The sequence below is a fragment of the Bactrocera tryoni genome, chromosome 3 (assembly GCF_016617805.1).
Source record: "Bactrocera tryoni isolate S06 chromosome 3, CSIRO_BtryS06_freeze2, whole genome shotgun sequence".
NCBI lineage: Eukaryota > Metazoa > Arthropoda > Insecta > Diptera > Tephritidae > Bactrocera > Bactrocera tryoni.
Genome location: NC_052501.1, coordinates 34911683 through 34925536, shown reverse-complemented (window position 1 = coordinate 34925536; position 13854 = coordinate 34911683). Strand labels below are relative to the sequence as shown.

The 13854-nt window shown below is 35.0% G+C and overlaps 2 protein-coding genes across 2 annotated transcripts; one reads left to right on the top strand and one right to left on the bottom strand.

Annotated features, from left to right (window-relative positions):
* Positions 1-2934: 2934 nt before the first annotated feature.
* LOC120772345 lies at positions 2935-8584 on the bottom strand. The gene is made up of 2 exons (XM_040100908.1): positions 7918-8584; positions 2935-4262 (listed from the first exon to the last, which is right to left on the bottom strand). The coding sequence occupies exons 1-2, from the start codon at positions 7957-7959 to the stop codon at positions 3270-3272; spliced, it is 1035 nt and encodes a 344-aa protein (XP_039956842.1). The 5' UTR covers positions 7960-8584; the 3' UTR covers positions 2935-3269.
* Positions 8585-9863: 1279 nt separating this feature from the next.
* On the top strand, positions 9864-13515 carry LOC120770348 (ornithine decarboxylase 1). The gene is made up of 8 exons (XM_040097750.1): positions 9864-10108; positions 10835-10926; positions 10978-11135; positions 12331-12454; positions 12520-12693; positions 12790-13035; positions 13098-13166; positions 13251-13515. Exons 1-8 carry the CDS (start codon positions 9934-9936, stop codon positions 13389-13391), a joined length of 1179 nt encoding a protein of 392 aa, XP_039953684.1. The 5' UTR covers positions 9864-9933; the 3' UTR covers positions 13392-13515.
* Positions 13516-13854: the final 339 nt, after the last annotated feature.

The window sequence follows — 13854 nt, the reverse complement described above, 5'->3', positions numbered from 1 at the left end:
GTATGTATGTACATATGTATATAAAGACGTGTTCGAAATACTAAAAACAACCATATCGAACACAGAAATGTATGCATACAATTTTTACAAAAGTATTTTTCTCTAATTTATTTTCGACAAATATTTGTGAATGGTTCGAGATTTTAACAAATTCACAACTTGGTTATAAACAACCGTTTCGAAAAAATATAAGAAAATATAATTAGTTATACGAAAATTTAATTGCTGTGGAGAAATTTACATTTGGTATAAAGTGTTCCTCCACGATTTTTACTTACTTTGGTACATCTGGAGTACATAGAGAGTGAGCGCGGCAGTAAGTGGGACCACACGACTAATCCATTATATTAATATTTTTGTTCTGAAACTAGTACTTCTGACATCCTTTCCAGATATGTCTTGGGACATTATCATGTTGATAGACCCATCGCAATGGCATATTCTCTTTTACGTAAGTTAGAACTAGGTTTTCTAGATTGTTAATAACATAAAAATGGATGTCCATTGTTTCTAAGATCCTTACAAGAGTTGATTTGCTGATTAGGGTATCATCATATTTTATACCAAAGTCCACTGCAGTCTCTGTTGAGCTTGCAGCGACCAATTTTTACATTTTAATATCATTACGCATGTAACTCTCAAATGCTGCCTTATGAATGAGCGAAATCAGATAACAACCACGCCTTCTTACCATATAACACAATTTTTAAATCCATGTGATTCTTTTACTATTCTGATAATATTAAGCTTGTATGTCAAAAATGGGATGAATTGGAACAATAATTTCTTTAGCCCCCATATACCTAATAGAAAGATTTTTGAACTTCCTGCTGACTTGTATATCGGCAAATATGTGAGTTGGCCCTAACTCTATTTGGTTTACTTTACTACTTACGTATGTAGATTGGTAATAGTATATGAGGTACTTTACTAAAACTCAGAGAGCATTTTTTCCGGTATTAATATGTAGTAGTGCCAAAAATACACGAACTACCAACCCTACCTACATGTACCCAATGCAAGATTTTCAAACTTTCGGTTGGCTTTATACCATATATAGTGGTCAAAATGTAATATAACTATCTTAGCAAAACTAACTCAAGGTATTATATTGGATATATGTACGGTTGTTAAAGCCGAAAATATGTTCACTGTTAGCCCAACTCCCCTATACCACATATACAGATTTTCCTTATTCTTACAAATCTTATTCCGCATATGTCGGTCAGTGTACGAGTTATATATGTATGTATCTACATATGTATATATAAAATTGCTTGAATTCCTATCCTTTGGTTGACGTTTTGCAGTTGAAGGTATTTTCGTGGCTTTGATCTCTGCAAGTGTAAGAATATGAAACATAGCCTTTTCTTACTTGTTCGTATATATGTACATAATTATGACTGGGTTAAATGTTATCTTCACTTCTTCTTCGCTGAAAATCGTGACATAAATTACTTGAGATTGGCAACCTAATAGATAACACTATAGGAACGTATTTCGCTGAAAATCCGCAACGATACACATTTCATCAAAAGTCCTTATTATTTGTTTAGTTCAATATGTTATGAAAATTGGAGATGATCACTAGATTCGGCAATTCCAACAAACGAGTAGACTCTCAAACACGTCGGTTCCATTTCCAACCGTTACCGTGATATCATTGGAAACACAAATTTTTAGCAAACTAGTTTTTAAACTCTTTTCTTCTTCTTCTTAATTGGCGTTGACACCGCTTACGCGATTATAGCCGAGTTAACAACAGCGCGCCAGTCGTTTCTTCTTTTCGCCAATTGGATATTCCAAGCGTAGCCAGGTCCTTCTCCACCTGGTCCTTCCAAAGGAGTGAAGGTCTTCCTCTTCCTCTGCTTCCACTGGCGGGTACTGCGTCGAATACTTTCAGAGCTGTAGTGTTTTCGTCCATCCGGACAACATGACCCAGACAGCGTAGCCGCTGTCTTTTAATTCGCTGAACTATGTCAATGCCGTCGTATATCTCATACTGCTCATCGTTCCATCGAATGCGATATTCGCCGTGGCCAATGCGCAAAGGACCATTAATCTTTCCCAGAAATTTTCTCTTGAAAACTCTCAACGTCGACTCATCAGTTGATGTCATCGTCCAAGCCTCTGCACCATGTAGCAGGACGGGAATTATGAGCGAATTATAGAGTTTGGTTTTTGTTCGTCGAGAGAGGACTTTACTTTTCAATTGCCTACTCAGTCCGAAGTAGCACCTATTGGCAAGAGTTATCCTGAGTTGGATTTCCAGGCTGACATTGTTGGTGATATTTATGATGGTTCCCAAATATACGAAACTATCTACAACTTCAAAGTTATGACTGTTAACAGTGACGTGAGAGCCAAGTCGCGAGTGCGATGACTGTTTGTTTGATGACAGGAGATATTTCTACTTGCCCTCGTTCACTGCCAGACCCATTTGTTTTGCTTCCTTGTCCAGTCTGGAGAAAGCAGAACTAACGCGCGGGAGTTGAGGCAGATGATATCAATATCATCGGCATACGCCAGCATCTGCACACTCTTATAAAAGATTGTACCTGCTCGAACTATTTTCTCCAGCAGCAGATTGAAGAAGTCGCACAATAGGGAGTCGCCTTGTCTGAAACCTCGTTTGGTATCGAACGGCTCGGAGAGGTCCTTCCCGATCCTGACGGAGCTTTTCGTGTTGCTCAACGTCAGTTTTAAACTCTTTTACGTGTTCGAAATCGGTCAAGTACACACTAAATCGCATATAGAGATCAAACTCCACACGAACACAAGAAAAGTTGCACCAATCTGGGAAATAAATCTTTATCGATTGGGTTTGCGCGCGAAGTTTATATGGACTAGCCTGCTTACGGTTTAAATATACTGAAGATCAGATCGAGATCGTTTCTAAAGACAAATGAAATTTCAAATATTATATTTCGTATATGAATGTATGTATATATATGTGTATTCATATAGTGGTGGTATAAATTAGAGGAGCGCTGAGATGAAATATGTATATACATACATACTATATAATGCAAATAAAGTAATAATAAGTACATATTATTGCTTAATTTAAGACACAATTTCATTCTTAGATACATATGTATGTACTATATGTTAGGTAAAAAGTTTTTATGTATGCATGTAAATATAAGCTATACGAGTATATCCGTTGCAGGTAGATATATGAACAATGTTAACAAATGGAATACTATTAAATACTTGTAATAATACATTGGATTCACAACTTCACGATTATGCAATGCAGCGTTGCTTTAAACCTTGGACCGACATAGATTGCCACCAGCGAATTGGCGTCGTTCGTTGAGGGAGCTGCCCAGCAAGTCTTCATCCAGCCATGTTTCCAGTGTCGTCGAACTGGAGCGAAAGCTAGACTTTTGTGACTCGCTATCTAATTTAAATTGGGAAACACGTTTTTCGCTTGAATTATTCCAATTCATATCCGTGGAATCATTCCAACTGTCATCGATGTAAAAATCATCGTCCAGCGAGTTGCCATTGATGTCCCATTTAACAACGGGCATCAATTTATCAAAGCGGTCACGCTGCTCTGCTATAACCACGCTTTCGAATTTCCCCGGATTCTTAATTTCCAATTTCATTACATTTATAGGCACATATGCGGGTATATTTTGTGGAAAAGACTGGACGGCTGGTGGTTGACGCATGCTGCCGCCGTTGTGGCTGCGTTTTGCTTCGGCGGCATTGCGAGTGCGTTTTGGTGGATCAGTGAGCGGATCGGCGTTTGGTGTGCTCTCATTGTGTTTGTTATCATCAACGTTGTCTAAACTCAAATTGGACGGAGTGCGACGGAAATAGCGTATATGCTTTTTATATCGCACTTTTTCGAAGACAATGGAGTGTGTAGCGTTTTCGGGCTCATATACTATTTCATCAGAAACAGTGTCGCCGCGCGGTTGCTCTAATCGTTGAAATTCATAGCCGTCAGAGGTTAGAAACAAGCGTGTCGTCAGACTTTGCAGCATCGTGTTACTCTCGATATCGGTTAAACTTAAATTTTCTACGTCAGCCTCGTATGCCGATGATGTTTCGTAGTCTTGGACGGGATTATTTTCCTTGAAATTGCATTTTTGATTACTAGTTTCGTTTTCCTGGGTATATTGCGTTTTTCGTAATGACGGTTCTTCATAGTGCGAAGGCGCGTCGGGATTATCATTGAATATTTCGTCTTCTTCTTCAAGTTTTATAGCAGACATCGGTTTGAAAGGTGTCATCTTGCGAAATATCTAAAACAACAAGTATATTTAGTGAAAATGCATCGATTTATAAAAAGAATGGATTGAAAAAAGTTAAACAAATTACTCATCAAACAATTGAAATTAAACAAGCTTTAACATTTTGTCGGTCGGTTTGTAAGGTCGGTTTACACGTTATAAAAAAAAATTGTAAATTTTGAACGTACAAAGTACAAATTTCGAAACTCTGTAAAAGTTGGATTATTTATATAATTATTTAGTACAGTCATAGGTACTGTTACAAATTCAGACCGTTATAAATCAATATTATTTTTAAATGAAGTTAATTTTATTTAATAATGCATTTATTAAATTAGCAATGTCAAATTTTTTTTTCGAAATGTCCCTTTTATACGAGTTCTCAAACGCCAAAATTGTATCCCAATACTATTTTTTATAGTGTTATCAATTGAAAATTTTCAGAATCAAAAAAATTAAATTTTCATACACGTACATATGTACATTAGAGAGACTCAAAAAAATTTTTTTTTTTTTCGTTTCGAAAAATAGGTTCCTAGACACCTCTAAGAATGCCTCTCCAAACATGAGTTTTTAATTGTAACGGGAAGGTCCTCCTACATACAGTTTTCTATTTGTTCTTATTATCAGATAGAAAAATTTATATCTCGCTTCCAACTACTTGAAAAAATATCTTGTTCCTTAGATTTCGTAGGAAATTGAATGCTCTACAAAAACGGTCACCACGATTTTTTCGTAAACCCAAACGTTTAAAAGATATTCACAGTTAAAGTTTGATTATTTGTGGGAAAATTTTTTATTTCTTATGAATTTTATAACTCAATGAAAAAAAATGATTAAGAATGATGAAACTCAGAGTTTTGTAGGAAATTTACTGCTCTATAAAAATGGTCTCCTATGATTTTTCGATTAAGTTAAGCGTTTACGAGATATCCATCGTCAAACATCCATTAAGGTGGATCAAAAAAAAATTTTTTTTTTTCGTTTGATACTCTGAAAAATAGGTTCCTAGACACCTCTAAGAAAGCCTCCTCAAAAACCTTATTCATAATGACTTTGCACGAATAGAGCCTTTGAAGTACATATGCCACCATATGACCAGAAGTGATCCAAATCAGGCCAAAACTCTAGGTATCCGAATATGTGGACCCTAGTCCCTATAGTTGACTTTTTACGACAAATATTGGTCAAAGTATGAGATATATAAATAAATGCAGTGATAATCCATTCCTGACAAAGGTTTTGTCAGTGTATTAAATCGAATGAATCGCTTCCATAGAGTCCCTCCCTTAGATTCCATATACCTAATACAAGGATTTTCGAACTTCCAGGAGACTTTATACCGCATATATCGGCCAATATGTGAGTTATCTTAATGAAATTGAGAGATCGTGTTTTTCTTATGACGGTGCATCTTTGTGCTTAAAATTAATAAAATCAGGTGAAAACTCGCCCTACACCCTGAAAGGACTTCCCTGGCTTTAGTCCTTAGAAGTTGCAGGTGTATGAAATGTTCGGATACATCCGAACTTAGCCCTTCCTTACTTTTTTAATTTAAGTTCATTTAGTCCTTCGGCTATGTGCCCACTTTTAGATTTGTAGGCATTGGTAACTATAAACAGTTGATACTTTCTCTGTACATACAAGAGTTTGTTTGAATTTCATGAGAACACGAACACATATAAAAATATTAACTTTGGCTGCACCGGATATACATATAATATCCACACAATATTTATTAAAGCAATTTTTCGCATTCTTGAAAGATCGTTTTGTGTAAATTCAAATGACAGCATCAATAACTGATTTTTTTTTTTGTTAAACTTTCGGGGCGTTTCTCCGAGCCAAACTAATACAGCGTACACTAATAGGAATTACGTGATTTTGACTGTCCGTGTCAAGTATTGTTCGACTCAAATACACAGATATCCATTAAGATAACTCAAAAATTGACCACATGCTCGGCATCGAGTTCGGTGGAAGAACCGAAAATCATTTTATGAAGTACAAGGTGCTTACCAAAGTAAATAGGACTTAAAAAAACATAAAAAATGTTTTTTTCGGCAAAATCAATTTATTTTATTCAAAATAGTCTTCTTCTACTTTAATACAGTTTTTTGCACGGTCCAAAAGCATGTCGAACGAGTGTTTTAGCTCGTTGGCCGGTATGGCCGCCAGTATGCCGATGAAAGCCTTTTGAAAGGCCTCTACGTCTGCATAACGCTTTCCTTTCATGGGTAAATGCATTTTTCCGAAAAGGAAGAAGTCTCACAAACATACTGACACTTAAAACGCAATAACTTCACTTCCAATCAATGAAATGTTAGAAATTCTCACTGGACAAGCGATAAAGATAGCTGATTCTAACGCACCAGTCGAAAAAGTCCTGCTTACTTTGGAACGCTCCTTGTATAAGCGAGCTTGGTAATGCGTGGACCAATTTTAACTGTTTACGCCACCAATGACTAAGTATGAAATTTAGTTGAGTAGTTGTTAGACTATGGTATTTCACCTAAAAGGGGGAGTTGTCAAGCACAATATTCCTTTTTGACATTATGTGGCTTTTTGTATCATGTTGAGTGTGAATTATAGTGCTTCTAGCGTGTTTACTTGTATTTAGTGGTTGTAGTTCTGGTCAGGAAGGCCACGAGAGTCAGTTAAGTCAAAGAACCTGAATAAAAGTCGTGGAATTTCAAATTACGACTGTATTCGGCCTTTAAAGAAACTCTGACAATGATCAAACGCTTAATTAAGGAGATTCTCTATTTGTGACAAAGTATGAAACATGGATACGTAATTACACATCTGAGTCCAATCGGCACAATACATAGTCAGTCAGCAATGTTTTAGCCAACCATTTTTGGGGTCCTTATATTATCAACTTGGGAAAATTATATATTAGACCAAATACTGGACCATAGGCTCTCCATGTAAGAGATTAGTTAACTAAAAATTGTTTTGACATTATCAAAACAGGAGTTCAATATTATACAATAAGACTTTGTTGTATAATCGAGGCATGGTTTGCTACTGTGAAGAAAGACTTCAAAATAATTAGTAGACATTGTTTTAAGCCCTCAGGTCTATTTAACCCCTTGCAGTTAAGGGTGCTATTATAGCAGCACTTTGTAACCACGAAGGGTATTAATAGGTATAGCAAAGCTTAGTGTTTGGTTCCGCTTGCACTTAACTCTTCGAAATGTTTTTGTTATTATATAATCTATTATCTTATATATAATCTTTTAAACTTGAAAATTAGTTTATTAATTTTTTCCGAAATTTTCAAAAAACCGTTAAATTCATTCTGTTAGCGGGGATTAGGTAAGACAAACTATGTTTCAATTTTACTTCTCGATTTTAATTTACCCTATTTTTCTGCTCTTATTATTTTTATTGATTTGTGTTTGCGGTCAAGGCGTGCATGCAAATTCATTGTTTACTATATTTTACACGTGAGATTTGCACATTCATTACAAATAACACATACAATCACATGCGCACCTACATACAGGTGTTCAGTAGGATACTAAAGAACAGACGTCCACCCGACTCATTATTGCACATCCTGAAAGTTTTGTTTTCGTTTTCGCTGCTTTTCTATTATTGATTTTTTCACAGACACTAAACTTTCACTTTTTCCTATCGGAACTATTGTATAATTACTCACCTTCAAACATGACTTTTTTGTTATTTTCAGTAACTGTGCCATTCTTGGATCTCCTTAGGTTAATCGACAGTATGCAACAAGAACATTCCAGCGAACACCTGTCATACATACTTCCAAATCTTCATATCCTCTCGTATCCTCGATTTAGGATCTGGATTCTGTTGCACTTTGTTAAACCTCGTGGTCTGAGTGTATCAGACTAAGAAAGCATTAGGCGCCGGCAAGGAGCCATGAATGTCAAGGAAAATATTCCGAAATTCCAATCACGACTTAACGATTGCTTTGCTGGTAACCGCAAAGTCTGAGCAAATATTTACTAATGCTGCCGCCTGTAACCGATTGGTGCCACTGAGGCCGAGGCCATTGCGTAGTCGTATGCCTTCGGCGACATTTTGGCACGCATAAATGCATGGAGCTGTGGGTGAGAAAAGCTGTTAAAAAGGGACTCCACTGACACATAATGGTCACTGTGCTTCATTGACAGACTCGCATGACACGCATATACATACATACATATTTATATGATTTGGTTGCAGCGCAGACGCATAAAGGTACGCATCATAATAACGTAAGGAAGAAGAAACTGCTTTGCCACAACGAAAACACTCGAGAAACGCTTGTTTTAAAGCTTCCTAACTGAACTGAACTTAGTACAGGAAATTATTTTTAAAATTTTTGGCTATTATTATATTCCGGTTATTTATGTATGTAATATGCGTGAATGTATGTAATTATAGATGTATAAGTTTAAAATATTTTTAACACTGATTTTTACTCTCTTTTGCTACTTCGCACATTTGACAAAATTAGCTAATTCAATAAATATTTGCGAATTCGATCTGGCATATCTCATTCACAACTGTATTGTAATCATTATGAGCTCCACATCCATAACCTGTTTGAAAATGTATTTGAATGTTTTTGTAGTAAGGGATGTGTTGGAGTGTCCAATCGTTAATTTTTTTTTATTATGTTTATATACATATGATACATGCTACTGAAGTACGATACAATTTTTAGCTGTATTCATTACTAACTTTGCTGTAGTAGCCGCTAATGTGTGACGTGTTTTTATGAGCTTGGCGATTTTCGTTTAGATCATATAATATGTTCAGGAATTCTTGGCCAGCACCAATACTACGAGTATAACGATGACCCAGCCTCCATATGGTATTTCCAAAAATAAAAATAACCTTAAACGTCCGTCATTTTACAGGATTTTGAAAACGACGACATTAATGTAGACAAACGGATAAATATTTTTTGACAAAAATTAAAATTCCCGTAAGTTTATGGACATACATATTGACCCGATTTTAACCATTGTTGACAATACAACATACCATTACCAAAAAAAATATGCTCTTTTCGTTTCATTAAGATAACTCGAATATTGGCCACTATGTGGTATAAAGTCAAGCGGAAGTTCGACAATTCTTATACATACTCGTATTAGGTGAATGGGGGCAAGAGGAAGTATTAAGCAGATTTTACACATAGTTGTCATGGAAATACTCTTTTCGAGTTTCAACTCAGCCCATAATTCAATTGAAATTGGCCAAGTTGTTGTAGGTTTTCACCTACATAAATGTGGACGGTGCTACTTCCATTGTACGAAAAGATTTTTCCAGAACAAATTTTTAGATCCATATTCTCTAAGGCAAGTTTATAGAAAGTTTTAGTTTATAGAATAAACGCAGCTCGTCATTGTACATTATGCGTCTACATTATAAAGTCTCCGACGTTTCCTTCTAGGTGTTACAAACTTCGCAAACCTAATGTACCCTGCTCAGTGTATAAACACGAAAAGAAATGCAATTACCTTTGTTAGCATTCTTCTACATTTCCTATTGGGAATGCATTCGTTATTAAATACATATAGGCATATTTGCTAATATATGCGTCTTCAATATTGAAAATATTTAAGTGATAAGAATGCTTGTTTCTAATACTGAATTTCTAGGTTTAATCAGTTCGCGTTCATATTGTGCGTTGTTCAGACTTGACGCAGCAATCATGTACAAATTCGGGGAAATAAACTCATACGAGGGAGTTTTAGACCTTAAAGGAGTCGTTAAGGAAGTTGACGTTGAAGAAATGGAAGAGGCGTTAAATATCTGCAATCTTTCTACTCTCTCCCAAAAGTATAAAACCTGGATTAAGCACATGCCGCGTGTCAAACCTTACTATGGTGAGCTAAGCACGGGCATTTTGATGTAATAGATATATATGTACATTTATGTACAATTGATTACGAATAATGTTCAACAAATAATATTTAATACTACTACATGTTTAGCAGCGACTGTGTAATTTAGCAAAAATAGGCAAACATATGAATTTTAGGATGAAAGATCACAATTTTGTACATAAAAATTCATACATATACATACATATGTATATAATACCCATAATTGCATATGTAGAAAAACAGTTTTACAAAGTCATACATATTCTCAAAAATATTTAAATCATAAGTGTATTTATGTAAATTTTAAATTTAAATGGCTTAAGTTAAAATCATATGTCTGGGTAAAATCTTATACATGCGGTCTAGTTTCGAATAAGTTGGTCATAGTATCTTTAAATCGCCCATAGCGAACGTGCCTTGTTCTTTATAGCTTAAGTATTTGAAAGTTTTTAGTTTAGATAACATTTTTTCTAGATTTCTCATTGATTGCTTGTGAAAAACGCTTTAATAGTATTTGGATGAAGCCTTTTTCAAATAAACTTAAGGTTCATACACACCAATTATTATTTTTATATTATTTTTGAAACTTCTACACTCATCATTGAAATGTTTCCAAACTATGGCAGGTGTCTTAAAACACAAGGTACAAAATATCGTCGAAAATTGCTTATTTCTTTACTTGAAAATGTCAAGAGACAAGATCACATCTTCAGTTTTGTTTTACAGCTGTTAAGTGCAATGACGATGCGTTGATTGTGAAGGAGCTAGCTGATTTGGGGGCCGGGTTTGACTGCGCTTCCAAAAATGAGATAAAACTTGTAAGTAAATGCCGATTAACTAAATAAATATATTAAAAAGATTTGACATAGGCCCTGGAAGCGGGTGCCAAATCCGAAGACATCATATTTGCCAATCCTTGCAAGCCACCGAGTCACCTCCAGTATGCTAAAGAGAAAAATATTATGGCAAGCACTGTGGACACGGAATTCGAGATCTATAAAATATTTGAGCACTATCCGGAATCAAAGTAAGGCAATAAGTCTGATGTCTGCTTATACGATAAAAAATATGTCTATAAACAATGTGATTATAGTATGTTTGAGGAAAATATTTCTATAAACATATTCCTACAGTATTAATTATAAAGAACACGGCCGACAACATTCTAAAACTCTTACGAACACTTCAGTTTTCTAGCTTATTTGTTGCCCATGCATATATCTGTACACAGATGGGTCAGTGACTGACTACCATTACAAAGATCCAATCTCTGCCGAGCTAAATTTTAAGTATTAAAATGGTATTTTATTTTCTTTCAACTGACGTCGCGGAAATGCAAGGTCAAACCTTAGAGAGAATTCAAAAATGAAAAAGTTTCTCATAAAGTATACGATGCGTTCAAAATCGGCTTAGAATTTGTAGAATTTGGTATTTTACGCATAACGTCAATGGTTTTAACAAAGTTTTTAATACACTTTGAATTTTTATTAATCATTTCTCTTTTATACTTACACAATGAGCAACAACGTCATACTTTTTGTTTGTGTATCAAATAACTCGGATAACAACTATGAGAAGAAGAGACTCACGCCTTTGAATCCATATCTAGGAGTTCTTGACACCACAAAGGATCGGTGGTTCAACAGTTCAATTGTGGTTCTCGAAACCTCATCAAATCTTTCGTCAATATGAAACTTTTTATCTTTTTATTTTCTGAGCTTGTAAAAGTTGAGTATGAGTTTACCATTAAAAAATGGTGTTGATGAATGTAGTATACTGAAACGGATGCTTAAAGACATTCGCTCTCCAAGGCATGTTATTGTTATTGGAACAATAGAATAATAATCAAGTTACGTCATCCCATGGTAAACTGTACGAATATATTTATAGACCAACATAATAAATAATATTCCAAATCCTGTGGAATGTTTAAATAAACACAATTTAATGTGTGTAGGCTTCCATTTAAGTTATGCACTTTGAAGGTTTTCAACTCCACTCTTTAATAATATTATACCAGTCTCTGTATTTCCCTCTATAAGTTTACAAAATTTCCGCTTTATTTTTTTGTTTCAATAATAGTCAAGAAAGAAAATTTAACGTACTGTTTACCCAATAAACTTGAAATATTTAGAAAAAATTGGTATAAACCATCAAATAACCTTAAATACTACCTCAGTATTTCAAAGAATTTTCTAACTGCCTAGCAATTTTATTTTAAGTTTGGTGATACGTTTTCGGTGTGAGGCCAAAGTAGCACAATGCCCACTGGGCGATAAATTCGGCTGTAATGCTGAAGAAGATGCTGCGGCATTGATGCTCCTTGCAAAAAGTTTGGGGCTTTCCGTGAGTATAAAATTGAAACTAAATTCAAAACTATACCAACCAAAAATTAATATCGCATACACCAGGTGATTGGAACCAGTTTTCACGTTGGCTCCGGCTGCAGTGACTATCCAGCCTATAACCGAGCCATTGCTACAGCAAAGAATTTGTTCAAGTTCGGAGAATTGCTTGGTTTCGACATGAAGTTGTTGGACATTGGCGGTGGATTCCCAGGAGCTGACGATAAGAAATTTGCTACCGTGAGTACCGATAACTACAACTGCCGTGACTAAGCGCTAGACATTATCATTACTTTTCAATTTCTTATTAATACTAATCCATTCTTTATTTTCAAGATTGCGGAAATTGTCAACATGTCTTTGAATAAATACTTTCCGGACGAAAAGGTTGAAATAATTGCCGAGCCTGGTCGCTTTTTCGTAGCTTCAGCCTACACCCTGGTTTGTAAGATTCACGCCAAGCGAGAAGTGCGAGCCGGTAAGAAGGTGGATGTGAAAATGTACTACATAAATGACGGTGTATATGGATCGTTCAATTGTGTTTTGTATGATCATCAGGAAGTCACTGTGGAACACTTCTTGGTATGAAAAGTCTTCATTGTGATTTCATAATAGAATTTAAAGAATTAATATACCATTGTTAGGAGGAAGACGAAAATCTTAAAAAGTTTAAGACTTTAATATGGGGTCCCACCTGTGATGCATTAGACAAGGTGTGTAACGATTCTAAGTTTAAAACATCTCGGACCAAACATAAATCAATTAACATTCTTATCTTCTTTATCGAAATTACACAGATCATTGAGGATGCGTACTTGCCAAATCTATCGTGTGGAGATTTGATTGCTTTTCCAAATATGGGCGCATATACGGTGCCGATCGCAAGCCCCTTTAATGGATTCATGGTGCCGAAGACATTATATTTTAAAGCAATTTGATATAATAACCACAATATCCTTCCTTTTATTTTAATTAAAAATTGCTTAATTTTCTATCGAAGCTCATATTTAGATTCTGTATAAAGGTTAAATATACACAGCACGTCACTGCTTTAATATTGCAGAGCAAGGTTGTTCTAGTGATATTAATAATATATACATATAATGCAGGTTACTATTATAGTTAAAAAATATACCAAATATCGGCCGAGTTACGCCCAGGATCAGTAAACAAGAGAATTGTCTTTTTAGTGAGTATTTCATAGAGTACAATCAACAAATAATTCATTGCAGTGATCGCCCAATATAACGAATCTTATTCGTAGATTAGAAAACTTCTTTAAATCGAATGAATTTTTTTACCTTCAATAAAAACATCTTTTTAATAAAACAACCAAATACATTCAGTTCAAAATATACAAGTATGGATATAATACAATTTAATGAAAAAAATAAAACTTTA

Bases quoted from the DNA above. Each gene is read 5' to 3' on its own strand.
- LOC120772345 (XM_040100908.1), bottom strand. From the start codon at position 7,959: ATGGCACAGTTACTGAAAATAACAAAAAAGTCATGTTTGAAG. The intron at 4,263-7,917 runs GTGAGTAATTAT...TTGTTGTTTTAG, and splicing joins CAAAAAAGTCATGTTTGAAG to ATATTTCGCAAGATGACACC.
- LOC120770348 (XM_040097750.1), top strand. From the start codon at position 9,934: ATGTACAAATTCGGGGAAATAAACTCATACGAGGGAGTTTTAGACCTT. The intron at 10,927-10,977 runs GTAAGTAAATGC...GATTTGACATAG, and splicing joins CCAAAAATGAGATAAAACTT to GCCCTGGAAGCGGGTGCCAA. The intron at 11,136-12,330 runs GTAAGGCAATAA...TTTTATTTTAAG, and splicing joins GAGCACTATCCGGAATCAAA to TTTGGTGATACGTTTTCGGT.